The sequence below is a fragment of the Rosa rugosa genome, chromosome 7, assembly GCF_958449725.1.
Source record: "Rosa rugosa chromosome 7, drRosRugo1.1, whole genome shotgun sequence".
Classification (NCBI taxonomy): domain Eukaryota; kingdom Viridiplantae; phylum Streptophyta; class Magnoliopsida; order Rosales; family Rosaceae; genus Rosa; species Rosa rugosa.
Window position 1 is genome coordinate 9133169 of NC_084826.1, and position 21492 is coordinate 9154660.

The 21492-nt window shown below is 38.5% G+C and overlaps 4 protein-coding genes across 11 annotated transcripts; 3 read left to right on the top strand and 1 right to left on the bottom strand.

Annotated features, from left to right (window-relative positions):
- Nucleotides 1–751: 751 nt before the first annotated feature.
- On the bottom strand, nt 752–3832 carry LOC133722229 (high mobility group B protein 1-like). Of its 3 annotated transcripts, none has more exons than XM_062149055.1 (9): nt 3720–3832; nt 3471–3500; nt 2770–2842; nt 2506–2637; nt 2353–2410; nt 2211–2255; nt 1876–1956; nt 1681–1761; nt 752–1114 (listed from the first exon to the last, which is right to left on the bottom strand). In XM_062149055.1, the coding sequence occupies exons 3-9, from the start codon at nt 2823–2825 to the stop codon at nt 1019–1021; spliced, it is 549 nt and encodes a 182-aa protein (XP_062005039.1). In that variant the 5' UTR covers nt 2826–2842; nt 3471–3500; nt 3720–3832; the 3' UTR covers nt 752–1018. The 3 variants fall into 3 exon arrangements, with proteins under 3 accessions (XP_062005039.1, XP_062005038.1, XP_062005040.1); XM_062149054.1 differs by having other exon boundaries at nt 3669–3798; XM_062149056.1 differs by lacking the exon at nt 3720–3832 and adding an exon at nt 3652–3669.
- Nucleotides 3833–5748: 1916 nt separating this feature from the next.
- On the top strand, nt 5749–7160 carry LOC133720438 (chlorophyll a-b binding protein CP29.2, chloroplastic-like). The gene is made up of 2 exons (XM_062146729.1): nt 5749–6321; nt 6684–7160. Exons 1-2 carry the CDS (start codon nt 5836–5838, stop codon nt 7041–7043), a joined length of 846 nt encoding a protein of 281 aa, XP_062002713.1. The 5' UTR covers nt 5749–5835; the 3' UTR covers nt 7044–7160.
- A 2165-nt stretch (nt 7161–9325) lies between these two features.
- LOC133720440 (uncharacterized) lies at nt 9326–11271 on the top strand. 3 transcript variants are annotated; one of them, XM_062146731.1, is made up of 5 exons: nt 9326–9624; nt 9703–9915; nt 10002–10074; nt 10172–10337; nt 10786–11271. In XM_062146731.1, the coding sequence occupies exons 2-5, from the start codon at nt 9750–9752 to the stop codon at nt 10879–10881; spliced, it is 501 nt and encodes a 166-aa protein (XP_062002715.1). In that variant the 5' UTR covers nt 9326–9624; nt 9703–9749; the 3' UTR covers nt 10882–11271. The 3 variants fall into 3 exon arrangements, with proteins under 3 accessions (XP_062002715.1, XP_062002716.1, XP_062002714.1); XM_062146732.1 differs by having other exon boundaries at nt 9326–9591; XM_062146730.1 differs by having other exon boundaries at nt 9327–9555.
- Nucleotides 11272–12003: 732 nt separating this feature from the next.
- Nucleotides 12004–14895, top strand: LOC133720441 (protein yippee-like At3g08990). Of its 4 annotated transcripts, none has more exons than XM_062146736.1 (6): nt 12010–12334; nt 12536–12667; nt 13713–13756; nt 14231–14339; nt 14485–14540; nt 14617–14895. In XM_062146736.1, exons 2-6 carry the CDS (start codon nt 12572–12574, stop codon nt 14699–14701), a joined length of 390 nt encoding a protein of 129 aa, XP_062002720.1. In that variant the 5' UTR covers nt 12010–12334; nt 12536–12571; the 3' UTR covers nt 14702–14895. The 4 variants fall into 4 exon arrangements, with proteins under 4 accessions (XP_062002721.1, XP_062002720.1, XP_062002719.1 ...); XM_062146735.1 differs by having other exon boundaries at nt 12029–12344; XM_062146733.1 differs by having other exon boundaries at nt 12030–12344; nt 12438–12667.
- Nucleotides 14896–21492: the final 6597 nt, after the last annotated feature.

The following is a 21492-nucleotide window of genomic DNA, read 5'->3' on the forward strand; positions in this document are numbered from 1 at the left end:
GCAAAAGAGGTTAATTAATACAAGGATTTATTGCCCGAGAGCTTATGAGCAATCAATGTGATTACATTTTCCAACTTAAGTATTTGTCAGAAAAATCATTCTCGGCAAAAATTCGCCAACGAAACTTTGTCGACATATGTCTTTACCGACCAAATAATTCGCCATCTTGATGAAGATAAACTTTTCGCTTTCGCTTTTGGGTTCACCAAATAATTGTTGGCAAATAATTGGGATCGACCAAATTGAGTGTTTCTAAAGCAATCTTGTACGAGTAAATCTTTCAAGCAGTGTAAAGCAATCTTGTACGAGTTAATCTTTCAAGCAGTCTTTCTTAATCTTTCAAGCAGAGTGTAAAGCAATCTTGTTTGACCTCAAAATGAAATATGAGAGGACTTTATTCACAGAAAAACTTGAAAACGGTGAAATAAACGCAAACCTGGGCGCTTATGCGCTTATTGCGATCCCAACGGAGAGCGATCGAAAAATAAGCTTTTATGAAACATACCAAAAAGTGAACTAAATAAAAATAATAATCAAGGTAATGACATTTGCCAGTTGACATTCATTGGTAAAATGGTGTCAAATTCATTTGGTTTTAATTTCTTAGCAAGTTATTTTTTCAAGTTTCTTTGTCCCTAAAATGAGATGTGCGGACCAAACTGGGCTGGTTTCGTTCACGTGATAAACCTGAAACCGTGAAATAATCATGTTCTATAGCGCACAGATCATAATCAAGATTTAGATGGTAAAATGAGGCAAAGAAAACAAGGGGATATTTTAGGTTGCAAGTCCTGTATGCAAGACCCTTAAAAGAGTACACTGATCTTAAGAAAATCATATAAACTAACAAGGACTACAGGAAAGCTACTGCTTAGGCTCCTGCTTAATTCTATTATATGGACACAGCAGTTGAAAATAATGTTGTCTGTTTCCAAAAACACCATGCAACCTGAGTTTACGAAATTCAAAGTCTACTCTAACCAAAATACCCACTTTGCCAAGTAGAGGAATTGCAATTTCAGTCGTCATCTTCCTCTTCTTCACCCTCGTCCTCCCCTTCATCTTCGTCATCCACCTCTTCCTCCTCTGCTTCCTCCGCTTTTGGCTGCGCCTCCTACAAGAAATAAGGCATTTACATCAGAACAACTATGGAAGATTACAGAAACTCATAGATCAACACACTGGAACATACAAACCCCATGTATTTTGTTGGTGTTTCATCTCAACCAGAACATGCTGAGGTCACGGTATCTATAAATTATCATTTTAAGTACCTATATTACTACTCTCTCTTTCTTCCCCTATTGTTCGTACCAACTTGTTTCTATCTTCTTCTTTTTTCCCTTTTGTTGGTACTTCCTACTTGTTTCTCTCTCTTTTTTTTCCTTTTCCCACTTGTTTCAACACTACCATCAGGTCTTTCAAAACACAGACCTGCTCAAACATTTTTAATAGGCCTTTTGGATTATTCTCCACTTTTTGTCTCCCACTTCCACTCATAACCTGGAAGTGGATCACCAAAACTAGAATCACCTTGCACATAACACCCCAATGGAATTTTTGAAACCCAATCCAAACCATGCCACTGAGTTATGCGCTTCTCATGACTAAAATAAAGGGTATTGCCATGAGAAGAAAGAAAAACAGAAGTCCAAGCAAAAGTAGTATATATAGGACTACCTCCCCACTAGCCTCATCGTCTTCATCATGCACTTCAGATCTTGACCTCTCTGACTCTTCATCACCATCATCAGGTGCACTCTGCAATGAATAAAAAGACAAAAATAAAAACTTGCTAATAACATCGTAAAAAACATGAAACAAGCCAACATATCCTTCCTTAAATTAGAAGGTTAGACACGGATATTCATTCACCTGCTTTTTGTCATAGATTTTCAGCTGCTTTTCATACTCAGTCTTCGCTTTTGCAGACTCAGCTTCATATGGAGCTTTTTCCTTTTCAATCATGGAGACAAATGAAAGTAAGCGACGAGCACAAAATTCACAAAAATAAAGTTGGTACTTGGCAAACAAACATTCTGTCTTCTATGTCTCCAAAATTCATCTAGATGTGCATCCCCAGCATACAAATCAAACGCCAACCAAAAAGAGTGGTACCAAAATTTGAAAAAGACAAAAGATATAAAAGTTTTATCCACAAGACTAGTTGAAAACAATTCTACAAACAATTACAAAAGGATAACACTTACAGCATCAGACAGGGATCTCCACTTTTCTCCTCCAGCTTTTCCAACCTTCAAGTTCATACAATAAACAAATCAGTTCTCTTTCTAGTATAGGAAAAGTGTAGACTAGAACCATTAGATCAGAAAAAGTCAATGAATCACTTACAGCTGCTACCCCTTTCACATTAGGGTTCTTTTTCTTGAACTCTTCCCTGAACTGACCACTATGACATGAAATAGAATAATCAGAAAATCTACACAAAAGTAGCACAATATCAAACGATACCACTACATAAAGTACTGAAAAGGAGATACATACAGGAACACAAAAAAGGCACTAGGTGGCCTCTTAGGCTTGTTGGGGTCTTTCTTGGCCTTCTTCGTCTGCTTGGCCTTTCCTTTGCTACTCTTATCAACTGGAGCAGCAGCAGCCTTTCGTTTCCCAACTCTCCTGAAAATAAGACGCACATAATACACATGTATCAGACATCGCAAACAACAGGCATGAAACCGAAACCTCACTCTCGAGGACCAAAAAAAAAAAAAAAAAAGTACGCAAACGGAAAGAAAACAGCTAACTAACCCATCATCGACAGGTTTCAGGGCTCTTGCTCCCGCCTTAGCCTTGGCAGCCCTCATTGTTCCGAGATTAGCGTCTGTATGTCAAAACACAGCAATTAAATCATCTGCTCAGAAATATGAGCAAAAGAAGACAACTAAACAACAAGGTATAAATCTGCCAACCGTCATGCAGTATTCCAATCATGCAAGTCAAACACACCTCAATCACACAAGTCAACGCACCCACACAGGCCAAGCACACCTCATGCATTCGTTCATAATCGCATCACATACATCCATAAATACATACATACATACATAAAATAATTAGTATTTATTATTGTTCGAGTGACATCAAAAATCCAACTCAAAATCAATTTCGATAAAAACCAAAAAATTAATCAAAAATGAATTAGCTAAGTTTTTCACGATTCACAAACACTAATTGCAAAATTAAAATCAATTAATCAACCAAATACTAGTAACAACGTATCAATTTACAGAGAAAAAAAAAATTAAATAAAACACGAACACGAACACGAACACGACGAATTCAGCCAATAAATTCCGAGATAATTTCAATCTCTGGCAACGAAATACTGAATTTGTGTAATTTTTTTTCTGTAATTTCTGAGCAACCAAAACAAAGCCTCTATATATTAAATTTGAATTTCGAATCAAACAGCGACTGAAACAGAAGTAGATCTGAAAGAAAAGGTTTACCTTTGAAAAGAGGAATCTAGAGCAATTCGCCTATGAGAAACGCCAAAAACCGCAAAAGAGAAGAGAATCAAAGATTAGTGAATAACAGAGAACAAAACAGAGAGGGGAAAAGAAGAGGAGAAGAGAAGAGAAGAGTAAGACTAGAGAGAGAGAGAGAGAGAAGAGGGGGGAGAGGAGGAACCGGAGCAAGCGGTAAACCTGAAAAGGAATATGGAGGCGCAAGAGGTCAGCGGGAGAAAAGGGTTTTACCTACTACACCCGGTTTCCGAGGGTTTCCAGAAGGCGAGGGTTTTTAAGGACAGCGAAACAAAATCAAGGGGGTGGGATATAATTGATATATGTGAATCTCTAAAGAAGTGGGGCAGTGTAGTGGGATGATTGCCGCCAAGTTATCCCCTACAGGCAAAGACAAGCTAGGTATCTTGTGGTACGCCCGACACGTGTCACCCGCGCCCCTGTCGCGATCTGTAACTTTCTTAGATGCTGGGCTGTGAGAATGTCATGCGGCCCAATGTGAAAAGAGTGGCCGATTAGTTGGCCCGGAATAACACTGGCCCAAAAATGTCCAATATAAATAGAGATTCTTTTGTCCAAAAAAAATTGAGATTCCTTTTCTTTCTTTTTTTTGTGCAAAAATATCATTTAAAGATTAGAAAATGACTTATATGTTCAAACTAGTTTTGGATTTGTGGAATGAAATGGTGTGCACTTCTGTTTAGACTTCATGGTCAGTAGTAGTAATTGTAGTGGATCAGTGGATGTATGGATTGGTTTGGCTCTACTTAGAGAACAGAGACTGCATGCCTAACAAAATGTATAAATAATTACTGAGCATACAAAATGTTGGATGAGTAGGATATTTTTTAACTTTGCCCCCAATTAAATCCATTTGAGATTTACGTTTTCTTTTAGTATGTCATGTTATCTGATAAGACATTAAGCAATGAATATATGTTTTACATGATGCATCAAGAGACTAACATCATATGAATTGAGCAATACTAAACAAAGTCTAAATCCCTAACAAAAGGTGATATAAGTGATTTGATTGGAAAATCATACCGTTAAAGGATGATAGATGGAATCGCCCCTTACGGTATATAAAAAGCAATTGATTTGAGAATGCTGTAAGAACTGAAATATCACAATATTTTTCTTAGGACAACTATCTCTCGAGCACAGGTTTAGGTTTGGCCTCAATGGGAAAATAAAACGGAGCACCTAACAATGTATCTTCATAGGATACATTATGGGAAAATAAAACTTCCATCGAAGAAAAGCAAATGAAAGGCTTTCATAAAAATTCTCGTAGAATCGAGAATGAAGTTTTCATTATGTACATGCCAGATCATGAATTAGTAACTGCATCCAATCTCCAAAAAATCCCAATTGTTTCGAACTTTCTCTTTTTGGAATGGACAACATCAATACTACTGGAAAGGATGGTTTCAATATTTCTCATACGTAATCCTTTGTATAGGCGTTGGGGTGGACGAATACTAACTTGTCTAGGTAATTTTTTTGAAACAATACCCTTATTTCCATGTCTTCCAGCTTCTTTATCACCTACTTTAATTTCACGTTTTTGTGAAATATATACACGAATCGTTTCTGGATTATAACTAGAACCAACTTTTTTTTCAAATTCCAACACAAATAAACAAAAATCTTTTTATATGATGGAATAGAGTATGTAATAGTATGTCTTTAATTTAGTCGATACTTGAGCAGCAAAACTTGATCAATTATCATTAAATCAACAACAATTCTCACCTTTAAATCTAGATCCGAATCTAATTAGTCAATATTAAAGAACAAAAACAATATAGGCACTGCTAATGACCAAAGTCGATTACTAATATTTAGTCATTCATGAAAACATCTATACAAGAAAATAATAGTAGAAATCTATCCATCTCTTAAAGAAAAAAGAAAAGAAAAAAAAAAAGATCGAGGTCATTGGCGATTCTCTAGTGTATTTCTATCAACTTCTCCACCAATAGCATGCAACCAAATGTAGAAGAAACTCCAGAGACCACAAGAAAAACCAGGTAGATTTTATTGTGGGTGCAACCGCAACCACAACAACTGCCACAGTGGTCTAGTTTTCAAACACAAAGGAATCAGTCATTGAGTCAATTTCCAGACCCCACAATAGATAAGGCGAAGATAAGGCCGACTCCCTCACAGCCGTCAGATGGATACCCTCCCCATTTCAACGGCCTCAATCCGGCCCCTCAGATAATCCTTCAAACCTCAATAAATTAAAACCTCTATCTCCCATTTCCGAAATAAACTCCAAATCCGATCACCTCCCACCACTCCCAAACCACACTACACCACACACCCCCGGCGCACGTTAGCCATGGCCGCCGCTACATCCTCCTTCATTGGAACCCGCATCCCCGACGTGTACTCCAACTCGGGCCGGGTCCAGGCCAGATTCGGATTCGGGACCAAGAAGCGGGCCGCGCCCAAGAAGTCCAAGTCCACTTTCACCGACCGTCCGCTCTGGTACCCTGGAGCCAAGGCCCCGGAGTGGCTCGACGGCAGCTTGGTCGGCGACTACGGCTTCGACCCCTTCGGTTTGGGCAAACCCGCCGAGTATTTGCAGTACGACTACGATGGTTTGGACCAGAACCTCGCCAAGAATTTGGCGGGAGATGTCATTGGTACCCGTACCGAAACCGCTGACGTGTCCTCCACACCGTTCCAGCCCTACTCTGAAGTCTTCGGGCTTCAGAGGTTCCGTGAGTGCGAGCTCATCCACGGCCGCTGGGCCATGCTCGCCACCCTCGGAGCCCTCACCGTCGAATCAGTCACCGGAATTACATGGCAAGATGCCGGAAAGGTAAGCATTACATCGCATTTTTTCGAGTTTGTTTGTTTATTTTGTCCAAGGTGTTAATCCGATTGGCCGGAATCGTAAACACAACGAGCTCGGAGATTGCAGAATATAATTTTTCAAAACATTCGTAAACATAAGCTGTTTAGGTAGAGTGACTCGAATTTTGAGCTGTTTAGCTCTAATTTTTCAGTAAGGTAGGCACATTTTTTCGAGTTTGTTTGTTTATTTGGTCGAACGTGTTAACTCTGTAGGCCGGAATCATAAATACAACGTGGTCAGAGATTGCAGAATATAGTTACTCAAAAGATTCGTAAACATAAGTTTTGTTTAGGTCAGGTGACTCAAATTTTGTTTTGATTGTTTAGGTGGAGCTGATTGAAGGGTCGTCTTACTTGGGACAGCCCCTTCCATTCTCACTGACCACATTGATCTGGATCGAGGTTCTGGTGATCGGGTACATTGAGTTCCAGAGGAACGCTGAGCTCGACCCGGAGAAGAGGTTGTACCCGGGAGGCAAGTTCTTCGACCCATTGGGCTTGGCTGCTGACCCGGAGAAGAAGGCTACACTTCAACTGGCGGAAATCAAGCATGCACGTCTCGCAATGGTTGGGTTCCTTGGATTTGCTGTGCAGGCTGCTGTCACCGGTAAAGGCCCGCTTAACAACTGGGCTACCCATTTGAGTGACCCGCTCCACACCACCATTATCGATGCCTTCTCCTCTTGAGCATGTGTGATGTTGTTAAGTAATTAGATGAATCATGAGTTGCACTATTACTGCTTATCTTGTAAAGATTGTGAAATGCGATGTGATGAAATGGGATTACTACTTGTTAAATGACTACATGCATGTTAATGGAGTATGTCTAGGAGACTATTACCTAGTGGTATTTGGTCCTCATGATGATGGGTTTAGTTCAAATAGAACCTTAAACAAAGAATGCTAAGTTAAGCACTTGGGCGCGCGAAGATAATCTATTCAGTCAGTGTTCCATCGAATTCAGTTTGATGACTTGCATATACATCGGTCATTCGGTCAAGTAGAGTGAATTTCCCTTTATCCAAGAACTTCTAATCACTTTGGCGGAATAGAGTAAATTCTAATTACTTACCTTGCGTAAGAGAATTGATTCAATGTAGATAATCTTTATGGTCTTCATGGGCATCAAATCGAAATGGTTTGATAACGTTTTGTTTGGTGGGCAGCAAGAAACCTTAAGGTGGCTCTTCGTTTACTGATCAGTGAGTACGTATTCTCAACCATCAATATGTCTGTCGCTGCATCTAAAATATATTATGGTGCCAATCCTCGTTGGGTGCTCTGAGTTCCTCAACCGGCGTCATCTATTTAGTATCTTGGAAGTCGATCCAAAAGATTGATAGATGGTAGTTCGATCAGCATGTGATACGGTAATTTGATTGGTAGGTGAGGTCGTTGTTTCATCTTGACTGATCTCGCTAATTATCTCGATTATGCTTAAAGCCATCAGATGTAGCTCCGGGTCGATGTCTTTGTCTTGGGTTAGCCAGATTTAGGGCTTTGCTCTGCTCGATCAGTTTAGTTGTCTTAAGATTGGGTGGTGATGTTTCGGCTGTGCGGTTATGTGCTGTGTTGGGGGTGCATGGCATGATTTGGGTAGCTCAACTAGGCACACCACTACATATTTGACTGATTGCTAGTTGTTACCTCGGGGGAGCAGGGCATGCTAGCACATATTCAAATCACAAATCTTCAAAATCAAAGATTTGGATTTATTTTAAAAACAAATGAAAAGCCATGCAGGTAACTGATGGATGTTTCTTGTCCAAAAAAAAAAAGAGACTGATGCATATTTCTTTTGAATAACGCTAGGTGAACCACATTTCTGAATACAATCTGCATCACACTTTATGTGGCAACTAATGTGGCACATCACGTCATTTAATGAAATTCTATGATATGTTGGTATTTCTGTTACATCAGCTGTCACTTTAGGTGAGATACAAGTTGTACCTAAAAAGATGGTTCATCTAGCATTACTCATTTCTTTTTGGTTCACAATATGATGAGATAAGTTAGAAGTATCTGGATCTTCACCATTAGATATCGATTGACACTTTGACAGTTCGCATTTATGGAAATCGTCTATCGTAGGCTGCGCAACCAGTCCTCAAGCCCAGCAACCTTACTGCCTGACGCATCACCTAACAAAGAGCCTGGCCCGGCAAGTTGTCGTCGCCTCTGTCGACACCACGACTTGAAGCGCCATAAATATCAACCACACCACCACTAGACCTGCCGCGAACAACGTCGTCGCTTGAAACCCAACCACCACTGAGAACCACGTTTTGAACACCTACCCCAATCACAACTGGCCATCGCCCTAACAAGCCATCCTCACCAGCTCGAGGATCCACCCATGGTAAACCTGAAATACGAGATGGCCAACTTCTAGTGTCACCGCCGTTGTTGAGCACAATGAATAAAAGAAATAAGAGCACAATTCCTACAAATAAAGAATAACGTCATCAAAGGACTCCTTTGTTGTCACCATCCTCTTGAGGTTGGTTCATGCGCGTATATTGGCGGTTTTAGTATTGGTGTGGAAGGGAGTTAGTCTCTTTTTGAGATTGGCTGTAAGAATGTATCAAGACTCTTGGGATAAGTTGATTGTCCATAGCCCGAAACAAAGAACGATGCATATGGTTAAAGATTGGCCCCTATCGACTCATGGCATCTGTAATTGACGGTTCTACACTAGGTTCTACATTTCCATCATTGTAAACGTTTTGTTTTGCTGTGGGTTCAAGGAAGATGAGAAAGGTTGAAGTTACTTTGAACACTGTATTTCTTGATTATTTAATGAGTTTCAAATCTTGATAAATAAAAAAATTAAAAAATAAAAGTATGAATCTCTTTTGGATTAATGAAATTTCTTCTCAAGAAAAACAATTCCCATGCATAAAGTGGGACCGTTAAAATTGGGCATTTGGGCTTGTAGTAAATCCTTTTCGCATCCTAAAGTCTAACGGCCCAAATTGGTAAACTTGTTGTAAAATGAAAATTCCTTGAGCCTAAAGTCTCTGGTATTTGACCAAAACTAGAAAACGAGAATAAAATTTCTGGTAACATACTCCACAGTTTGCCTCTCGGCCCTTCCCAGAAACCTGCCGCCTCTTTGCTTTTAACTCCATTCTCCAACACTCCCACCGCCCACGGCGGCTTCTCCGATTTATTTCATCGGAGATTGCTCAAAATGGTACTAGTTCTCTCTCCTTGATTGAATGCACACAAGGTGTTCGATCATATGCCTCTGAGACATTGAACAGTATTTTTGTTGCTTAAATCTTAGTTGTTTTTCGATTGTTTCTTAGTTTGCTTCAATCTTTGCAAAATTGCGATACAGATGCTTCTATTCTGCTTCGGCATTTGAGTATCTGCGGAAACCTGGACATGGGTACTCGGAAGGTTTTGTGGGGTTTCGCCAATAAGTTCTTTACGGTTGGGGTAGTGGGTCTCTGTATTTCAGATCGTTTTGTGAGTGTTGCTCCGGTGCGGGGTTCCTCTATGGCTCCTACATTGAATCCTGGAAAGACCAAGTTATTGGGGATGTCAACTGGTTGGTATCTCAAGAGACGTCGTAAACAAATTGCTTTTATGTGCAATGTGATGGTTTGTTTAGCATGATTACGATCTTGTTTGCAGATGACTATGTTTTGCTGGAGAAAACGTGTCTTAACGATTACAAGTTTTCGCATGGTGATATTGTAGTCTTCAGGTATTTCTCCGCTACTATTTGTTTATTTCTGGTGAAATGTACTAATATTTCTGGTGAGATAAGACTAAGACTTTTATTTTTTGGGTACATTTTGCAGCTCACCAAGTAATCACAAGGAGCGTCATATTAAGAGGATAACCGCCTTACCTGGTGATTGGATTGGAATTCGTAAGTCCTACGATGTGCTGAAAGTTCCGGAGGGACATTGCTGGGTTGAGGGAGACAATTCATCTTCTAGCATGGATTCAAGATCTTTTGGCACAGTAAGTTATATTTCTGCTATTTTTGTGCTCTAGAAAAGAAAAATACTGTTACCAATCCTCATACTAGTGTTGTTGCCTAAAGAAGTGAAACCCCACTCAGACTAGGTATTTGGAAATTGCTTATATATCTGTTTTGATGTCTATTAACTATGCTTGCTTATTTTGCATTCTGAAATTCTCAATGAGGGTAGAATAGATATTGTTAGCTTCTCCTTGGTATGCTACTTTTGTGGTGATTGTAAAAGTTTTCAGCATCAGAGTAAATGAAGCGTGCTTGGCCTTTCTTTTAGAAGTTACTGTAAGTTTTATTTACTTGATGAAAGCATGCAGCTTGCAATAGTGACTTAGTTGAATCAGATTGCAGGGTATAGTAATTTGCAAGTGTGGCTAACATCAGACGTTCTTCAATATTTCTGTCACGTTCACTAACTGAAGCTATTCTTGGCAGATTCCACTGGGTTTAGTTCAAGGAAGGGTGACCCACATCGTGTGGCCTCCTCAGAGAATAGGTGCCATTCAGAGAAATATGCTGCAGGACAATTGATCCTCTATAGTTGCACATCGCTCTCGCCTACAATTTTTTCGCGACATAACATTTCTTCTTCCAGATTCCTCTTGTTTTCACCCTAATGCATTCTTGATTGCACTGTTGCTTGTCAACAGTATTCAAATAATGCACGCTGCAAGTTCTTGTTCAGGCATAAAACCAAACACAGATGTCCGAGATGATCAACAGTTCGTCTTAGTTTTCATTTTGGTTCTATATCTAGCTGTTTAGTATTGACTATTGTCTATTGATCATCAAGCCCACAAAAATATGTAGTGTTAGACCATCGATGCGAGGATATTCAACTAGTGATTTGAGATATTGATTCCCAACTCATTGTTTCCGTCAAACCGTTTTCTTAATGAGGTCATTTACAGGTTGTTTAAAGCTTGCTTCTATAATGTTATTGTTTTGAGTTTTTTGAATACCCAAATCAAGAGCTCATTGTTTGTGGTTGAAGCATTAGGTCTCCCTTTACCACAATACCACATTGCTTTTGGACAGAAATTGAAAGGAAGAGAGATAGGGTTAGAATGCTAGTTGGATTGGATGTATAGCCATTAGCCAACCAAGAATCACAGGTCGGCCATTACCTACTTTCTACACTATAAGATAGAAAATGGAGAAAGTGAAAGCATGTTAGGCCACCCAGTACTTTGAAAATGTGAGCCCCGTAGATCCGAGTTTTCAGTGCCAGAGACAACTCTCCTCATATGGGTTTCTTTTTCTTGGTCTTGTACTTACTGTGAAAGGTTGTTTGTGCCCTTTGGCACTTTCTTGGAGATTGGTCAACTCAAGTCATCTCTCTGTAGAGCAGAGGCACAACCGAGGGAGGTTTTCACTTTTCACTTCTGCAACCAAATTTCATTTGTATTTCGAAAAAAAAAACCAAATTTACATTTACTTATATATGCTTTCCTTTCTACCAAAATGACATTTTGCAAATTTAGGCACCGACCAATTAACATCTCTCACTCCAATTAAATGTGAAATCATCAAATGATTAAACTTTTTGTTTTTGTCCATATGCTTCTAATAAAGTAATAAATGCTTCTAAAACAAAATGTTTAAATGTTATCATTTCAAAAATTAAACAGATATCTCATTGTTGGTTTATATTCGCTCGCAAAAAAATAAGAAGAATAGCAAAAAAACTGTCTTTCAGATTTAAGTGGTCTTGAGCATAGTTATAATTCTTCCATGTCGCGGCGAGCGAGACAAAATGTGAACTTGGTTAGAATTAGGGAATAAATTAGATTCCATTTAATTGCATCAGAGCTTTTACCACGTAATTTTTAACAGATTTAATCTCAGGAGATAAAGTACTCAAAATGCTAAAATATAAAAGAGTCCAGACTCCTCAAGATTTGTACTCTGTTTAAAGCAATACGTAGAGGGCACTGGGCAGGCAACCAAAGCCTTCGTTGCCAACTCTGCTCTCTCTCTTTCTGTAACCGCCGGTAAAGATCACAAAAACCCACCCCACTTTCTTCCTCTTCACATTTTTTTTACCTGCATTGTACACCCACATTTCTTTTTTTTTTTTGTTTCAGGTTCATTTCCTTGAATTTTGATCCTACGTGATTTCTGGGTTTCATTTTGGCTTTTCCCAATTTGTGTAACACGGTGGTCGATCTTGGTGGTTCTGTAGGGAGAAGAAAATCAAGGACTGTAGAGGAACGAAAACATGGGAAGGCTGTTTCTGCTGACTCTTGAAGGACACGTCTATAGCTGCAAGTACTGCAGAACCCATCTTGCTCTTGCTGATGACATTCTCTCTCGGGTCTGGAATTCTCTTCTTTAATGCTTTTTTTTTTCGGTATCTGTTTTCGTTTCTGTTGTTGAATGTGTGTGTAGTAATTCATGTGCTATTTTTGTTGCATTGATGTGGATCATGTAACACTGTGACAAATTTTGGATGAGGGATTTAGATGGTTTGCGTGAGAACTTGGCTTTTGTGGGTGTGTTCTTTTCATGCTGAATTCCGCTATATAAAGAAACAAAAATGATTTGCATAAGATATTGAGGAGGTGTTGTTTTGGGTTAGTGTTGATTTGCATCATTCAATGTACCACAGTATTGGTTCAGGTTGGGATGATGAAATCTTGGTTGTTTCTGGGTTCATTTTGTCTGCATTGTAGGATTTCTTTTCCAAATGGCCTACATTGCCTATCACAATCAACTTTGGCTTCTTGTGAAATAGTTTTCTCAGTTGCTCGAGATAAAGAACTTCGATCAGTAAAACCATTACTGTGAGATTGTTTAATTACGCAATTACAGAACAAGGAATAACTTGCTGGGAATAGTGTATTATCCATAAATCATGCTAAAATTTGGTCCAAGAACTCTCTTGTTCACTTTTCCTATTTTGATTGTTGAATTCTGGCTGGAGGTTGGATATAATCTGCTGTCTATGGTCTCTAAAACAGTAAACTAGATCAGCATGTTTGGTTTATAAAGCCTCAGTTGTTTTCTTCTCAAAAGTTTGAATCATTCTTGATATTTTAGAAACAAAAATGAATCTGTTTGTGCTAACTTCTTAACTGTTGATTTTCCCGCTTGATGCCTCTTAAACTCTGTTTAATTGTAAGTAGTCTAAGTATCTCGATAAACATATACGTGTATAGTTGCATATGTTCTGATTATGCACCCCATCAGAGAGGCACAGGTCTTATCTCTTGGATTTCTAATAATTTTATCTTCATGTTACATATTTCTACTTCTTGCTGATAGTCTTGTTCTATGCTCTCTTTACTGGTCTTGACGTTCTATGCTTGATATGAGCAATGACAGAAACATTCTAACACTATGATTTTCTTTTGTTCCAGTCTTTTCACTGCAGGCATGGAAAGGCTTATCTTTTCGATAATGTGTAAGTGTTAGATCAAAGCTGTGCATGCACTTATATCTACCTGTTGCTCTTACTTCTTAGATTCATGGATTGTGAATTTAGATTTTTATTACTTGCCTTTGAATCTTTGTCATTTTATATCCACACATCATTTCTAAGCCACCAAACTAATGGATTGACTTGTAGCTGCAATGCAAGAATGTTGCTAATTAGGCCAGATAGAGATCATTCCCATAATGAATTTTGAAGTCTCAAGTCTCGAGTATGAAAAGGAGAAAAGGAACAAAATTGTAACATTGTACCCATTCATCTTATGAGCATTTTCCTTTCAGATATCACTAGTTTACTTCCTGGCTCTGTCATGGGTGATACAGTTGAGCCACATACATTTGTCTCTATCACATTTTCATTCACCTTCATCACAGCATAACTCATGCAGCTTGCCTATATGAATGCATCAATTAACCTTTAATTTGCTTCTCCAATGGATGGCAGTGTAAATGTCACAGATGGAGAGAAAGAAGAGCGGATCATGATAACAGGACTGCATACTGTTGTTGACATCTTTTGTGTTTCATGTGGCTCAATTGTGGGGTGGAAATATGTAAGATATTTCAATTGAAATTATGGTTGTTGTATCTGTAATACTGTATCAGACCAAAAAAAAAAAAAAAGAGCCTCTGTATACTGTAGTTCTTATCACCAGAGGTTATTCTGTATTGAACCTTTCAATCTGGTTATCACTTTAGGAGGCTGCACATGAGAAAAGCCAGAAGTACAAGGAGGGGAAATTTATCCTTGAGAGGTAACATAAAGTACATGTCTATGATTTAAAGGTTGAATTTAAAAGTTCTTGGAGTGAATTTTTTGTTATTGAACAGATTCAAGATTCTTGGTCCTGATGGAAGCAACTACTCGATAGCTCAGGAAGCTCATATTGGTGGAAGTGATGGTGATGATGCTTGATTTACCATTCATTCAGGAAATTTCACTATTTCAATGTATATTCTTTGGGACATTATGCTATCTAGATGGGATTTTTCTTATTCTATTCCTAGACATGAAAGTGTTCGATGACATTCTCTCCACCTGTTGTATAAATTGTTTTAGAACATGGTCATTTCCGATATAGTAGTTGGTCATCCAAATATCTGCGAAAAGTTGTGTTTCTGATATTCTATAGTTACCTTGTGCATGCTTTTTTCACTTTGGCATATCAAAATTACACTCGGACATGCATGCTTATATTGGTTCAAGCTTTCACAGTTTCACTAGACCTTCAACTGATAAAGGTAGCATTTCTTCGTATGTGGACAAAGCATATGAACCAGTTTCTGAATTGCTAGAGATTATATAGAGTTATCTCTCACACTGAATTTTTTTTTTTTAGTTTACATTGGAGGATAATCAAACTCTTGATCTAGTTTAATTCTAACCAAATTCTCAACTCCATCTCGCCCACTTGGGCTAACTGTAAGTAGACCTGTAAATAGATCGGATCGACCTAAATCCAAATCCGTTTACTTAAAAAAAAATTCTATCCAAACCCGCTCCGTTAACCCGACGGATCATTGATAGCTCGATCCAAATCCGTATCCGCCGGATTAACGGATACCCGATCCGCTAATCCGACCCGTTTATAATTTCAAATATTTTAAAATTTTAAATAGTAATATTAAATTTATATCATTATACTTCATAAGATATTAATAAAATATTAAAACAACATGAAAACTATCACCAAAAGTAAAATTACGTTATCAAAATTCTTAATGCTTCATGGAATCTTGGGGGGTGGACTGTCCCTTAAATATCTGCAAAAAAATTGTATTAGAAATTCTTCATATTTTATATTTTATATATTTTAAAAAAAATAATATATAATAAAAAATAATATTTTATTATTACAAAAATGGGCCGGATCATTAAAGGATCGGATCGACCTAAATCCGTATTTGATCCGTTAAATAACAAAATTTAACAAAAAGGGGTCGGATCATTAACGGATCGGATCGGATCTGGGTGCTGCGATGGTGAGGGGCTGACGAATCCGATCTGGGTGCGGCAACGATGCAGAGGAGTCGTCGTTGAGGTCGAGATCGGGTCTCAAGGGCAGCGCGGAGATCAATTTCTCTTGGCTGGGTGCGGTGAGGCCGGCGACCAAAACATTTTTTTTTTTTTTTGACGGAAAGAAACTAGAAAACTAGAGTTTTTTTTCTTGGTTATTGGCTCTGAGCGTGCTGATAACGTATAAAAGTAATATGAGTATTGGGAGGCAATAATATGAGTATTGGGGGGGGGGGACAATAATATGCATATAAATTGATCAATTGTGCCTGTAGTGTATTCATTTTGGTTTTGGGAGTTTGTGCAATTCACTGGAGGACAATAATATGAGTATTGGGAGGCAATAATATGATTACTGGGGGCAATAATATGATTACTGGGGGCAATAATATAGTTACTGGGTATTATTAGGGGGCAATAAATTCTAGGGCTGGCAAAATGGGCCGAAGCAACCGAACCAGCCGATTTTCGAACCGGCCCGGACCGATTTGGGCAGAAAATTCGGCCTGCCGACTTTCGGCTCGGCTGAGCCGTACCGTATGGCTCCCTTCGGCTCAGCTACGGTATGAGATATTGCATACCGTCGGCATACCGTACCGACCGTATACAATACCTCATACCGAATAAATATACAAAATATACAAAACCATGCAAGAGATGAGGTTCGAACCCTCAACCCCTTCCACAACGGCTCACTTCCCCACCGCTGGAGCACAACTTGCACTCAATATAATATCAACAAACTTTATATTTATACTCTTTTTAGGTGATACCGAACAATTATACAAAACATATAAAATTGTATTAGAGATGATTCGAACCCTCAACCTCTTTCACAAGAACTCAACCCCTCACCGCTAGAGCACGAGCTGCTCATGGCTAAATGTCCTCAAAGTTTATATTTATACTCTTCTTAGGTGAGATTAAAGTTTGAAATCTCATTAAACACAAAACAGAATCTCTCTCTCTCTCACCTGGTCTTCGACCTTTCTTCTTCTTCTTCTGCAGTTTCTGCAGTTCTGCTTCATCTATTCTCTTCTCATCTTTTTTTCATTTTTCTTCCTCCCCAATCCCCATCAAATCAACACATATTCCATCATCAGATCATCCTCATCTCCAACAGTCCAACACCATTGAATCTCCAGCTGCAAACTCAAAACCGAACTGTGCCAACCGAAATCTCGGCTTGCCGACAGTCGGTATACCGACTATGTCGGATCGGTGGCGGTTTGAAAATCTCGATACCGACGGAGGTCGGTTCGGCATCGGTTTGGGGAAAAATGGATCGGTTTACTACCGAATCCAGCCCTAATAAATTCAGACTCCGGAATCCGGTAGCCGGATTCCGATCACCAGTCGCCGGAGTCCGCCACTGGAGTCAAGCAAGGTCTCCAATAACTTATTTCTCTAAGTGACAAAAAAGGAGAGGGCAAAATTGTCCCAAAAATAAATAAAAATGAATTAAAAAAAATACTTAATTGGGTATTAGGGAAATAATCTCTTAGAGTGTTTGTGTAAGTGAGCAATTTTAAGCTAAAATTGGGTAAATGATAATTTTCCTTTTTTTTTTTTTTAAGTCACAGCAGCAACCGTTTTTTTTTTTTAAGTCACAGCAATCTCAAACTAACCCTAAGAATTTGGCATAATGGAACACAACTTTGAAACAGGTAAATTGAGTTCCATCAATATGTGTAGTAATAGGACAGCTAAGCACTAACCATGTCATATATATACACCTCCTTTTCCGACGTCATCTGAACAATGACTCGCAAATTACACAATAAACTGGTCGTCCATCAACGGGACTCAGGACCTCAATGATTCCTACTTGGACATGAACATTCTCCTTTTTCTTTGAAGTTTTATCAAATGAAATCATTGAAATGTCACAATGGCCCTCATTAAAATGTCAGAAGATACTGTGATTTGTGCACAAAGCCAGGGGTAATTCGTCATTTGGGCATGCGACTTTCCCCTCTGGCTTATACGTAAACACAAAATCCATTGTATGAATCCCTAGCAAGAGAGAAAGGAGCTATATACGGAGATCCCCTTATAAAATTTTTAGTTTTGTTTGATTCATCAGTATTCAGTAGGAGGAGCATTATAGAGATGCTGAGGCAAACAGAGAGGGGAATTGCAAAAATGAGTTTGATGGACCTTCCTATGGAAATCCTTTCGGACATCCTTACGAGATTGCCTATAGAGTCAGTTCGTTGCCTCCGATGTGTTTCTCAGACCCAGCCTTGTCAGACATAGTCGAGTGGCCCTCTTTTGTTAAGCTGCACACGCGTTTCCACATAGCTAGCCACCAATGCTATTGCTGAAGCAACATCTCGAGTTATGCTGATCGATCTTGAAGAGTCATATTGCCGGAGTACTAAAACAGAGGTAACAGCCATGGAATTGATAAATCACGATGGCAGCAATGGTGAACTTATTGTCTTAGAAGTCTTGTCCACAACCCTCGGTAAGGGTTACAAAGTACACTTTGGTTTCTACGACTTGTTTTGCTTCAGGGATCGCTCTAAACATGAAGATTATTTCTTGGTCAATCCCCTGAGGGGAGAACTCCTAAACCTGCCAACTAGTGACATCCAATATTCAAAGTTTGGTACAGATATATATTTCCGCAATGATTTTTGTGGTATGGGATTGATGGTATCACTAGCACCTATAAGATTGTTTGTGTTTCTCACATTCTTAGTACAAAGACCAAGGAGAGCTGTTATGTAGGGCAAGTTCTTGAATTAGGCAAAGTTCATGGCGGGAGATACTAATACCGTCAAAGTTTTCTTGTGGTTATTTTTATCGCCGGAAAAGTGTGTGCGCGTATGGAGACATGCATTGGTTGTTTAGTGAAATAGGTGGTGGAGACAATATAGTTTCTTTTAACTTCGAGAAAGAGGACTTCTATTCCACTCCGGCTACCGGTTGCCAGATTACCATGTTTGCCCCTAAACTTGCACTTGATCACTTTAAGGGGATGTATGGCCATCGCGGATACTTCATCATGGAAAACTATCGATATATGGGTGATGAAAGACTACGATAAAAAAGAGTGGATGCGAGAGTACATCATAAATCGCAAAATGCCTTGATCAAATTATCACGCGTTTAATTTTCAGTATGCTATTTGTGATGAATGGGCACATGACATACTCTTCATAGATAAAGATGAAGCTGATAGATCAGTACTTTTTTGGATCTAAGGAGTGTTTCTATGAAACCTCTAATCCGTCCAGTTAAGAGGAGCTTGATTTCCCTAAAAAAAAATTTAGGAATTTGGTGCCAGGAGTATTTATGAATATTATGATTGGCAATTTTATTGATTGACTATGCTACTTTATTTCTTATTTGATCATGTAATCTTGGTGCAAATTCCTTGTGAAAGTTGTCCAGCTCAATCTTGTTTGCAAGTTTTCATGAATATCTTCCTACCTGTTACCTATAATTATTATTGTTAATATTTTCTGCACAGCCAGAATTGCTTCATGTGCTGTGGACCTCTGTGTTTTGTACATCCTTGGCTTCCTACCTCTTATATATTCTCTTGGTCATGGCACTGATTAGTGATTACTTATTTCTTCTTGCAAAATTCCATTCGCTAACAGTGACAAGCACTAGGTCCTGAAGCATGAGGAAGTATGGGACTCGAACACTCGGGCGTGACATATTGGCCTACTACTCTGACAGAATTTTGAGACCAAGATTTCTTTGGTTCTGTTTTTCATTTTCCAATAAAATACACACACACATACAGTTTTTCTTTACTAAGGAGGTCCGTTCCTTAGCTAAGGAACGGATTTCAATATTTTGACCACTTTCAGATTACATATTCACATATTAACCGTTCAGTTTTTAGGTCCTAATGTATAGATCACTTATGCAAATTTTCAGCCAAATTGATGATCGTTAAGGCATCCAAAACTGCAATTTACAGTTATGAACACAAACGGTACAGGCTGGATAAATTCGGTTCGTTTATTGATTTAATTGAGTTCGATACCTTAACAATCATCAATTTGGTTGAAAATTTGCAGAAGTGATCTATACATTAGGACCTAAAAACTGAACGGTTAAGATGTGAATATGTGATCGAAAAGTTGTCAGAATGTGGAAATCCGTTCCGTTCCTTACACACAACGAAACCTTCCTAAATAATCAAGATAAATGTTACAAAGAACCGTCTGCACTATATCGCTCAATCTATAATCCGGGTTGTTTTGTCTAATCAAATTAAAATCCCCCTCTTTCCAATCTACTCAAATTTCTTACTTCCACATTCTCCCACAACTACACGTTTCACATTTGGAATTTGTAGATCCAATTAAATACAAATATAGTTGAATAAACAACATTATTCAAAATGGGTTCTTTGGTTTTGTTGTACCATGTGTATTATGTTCAATGGACTAAACCAAACGGTACATGGTTGCTTAGTTCGGGCAAGAATTTAACCGTTAAATGACTTCAAAACTTTCAGAATTTTAAGAATATGACACTTAAGCTGCCATCGGAAAAACAATTGATATTCAATATTTTCTACGATAATAGTTAAGCAAGTTGGGCCTCATGGCCCATGACCCTTGAGTTACTAGCTAATCAAATCAAACAGGGTGTCCATGGAGAGCAGATACCCCAAAATTTGAATTACACGATTTCCGAGGAGAGGCCCAGCCAATGGCAGTCCCTGACTCCTCCTCCCTTTAATTGTTTCCGACCAAAAGCAGAGCCCTCCGATGAGGAGTAGGTAATCTCGAGGAATGGCTTCCACGTTCAAATCTGGAGCATCTTTTAAACGACAAACTTTGAATTAAAATTCCTCTCCAAACGACGAGTCAAACAGTCAAAGAGGCGCCATGCCTCCTCATCTTTTTTTTTTTTTTTGTCTGAAACCATGCCTCCTCATCATGTGCACTACTACTGCTACGGAATGGGAATGTTTCCCTTTGTTTTGAATCTCATTCGCGAATCCGGGTCCGTATAATCACTTAATTACGACATTGCCACTAGACAAACAAAACGAATCAATCAACTTCGTCATTGGCTTCGAATTTGTTCAACACCCTAAGCAATGGGATTTGGGACTTTGCGAGCTTCTTCTTCATGCAAGGTGGCGTTCAATGTGTATTTTGACAATTGAAAATGTTATCTATGAGGTTTCGGAGATTGCAAGTTATCAAGTATTGTATGAAAGTTTTAGTCTTTTATTTGTTTTTCAAAGAGTAGGATTAACGAAAATGTAGGAAGAATCATAGGATAAATAATTTATAAAAATCCACTTGTTTATTGTCAAACTAGTAATGGGTACCTGTTGATCGATTAGTTTTCTGTTTTGTAATCTCTATTTTTTAAGGCAATTAAAGTCTTTTAATATTAGGTATTCAAAGGTGTATACAAGGACCTAATTTCATATCTACAATATGACTAGTAGACATTTCATATTGTACTGATTGGTGATGGTTTATTTAACATGTCAAATTATGTGTGAAGTCTAACAAATAACATGTTATCGTAAGTTAAACAATCATAACATGTGGAATATTGTTATTGTCACTTATATTATCTGATATAAAGTCTTGAGTTGACAACTCAATAATAACATTTTGTCGAGTTTTGTAGTGTGGTTTGCAACTAAATAGAGAATTAACATGATTGGTTTGCAACTCATTGCTGATGTAATTATC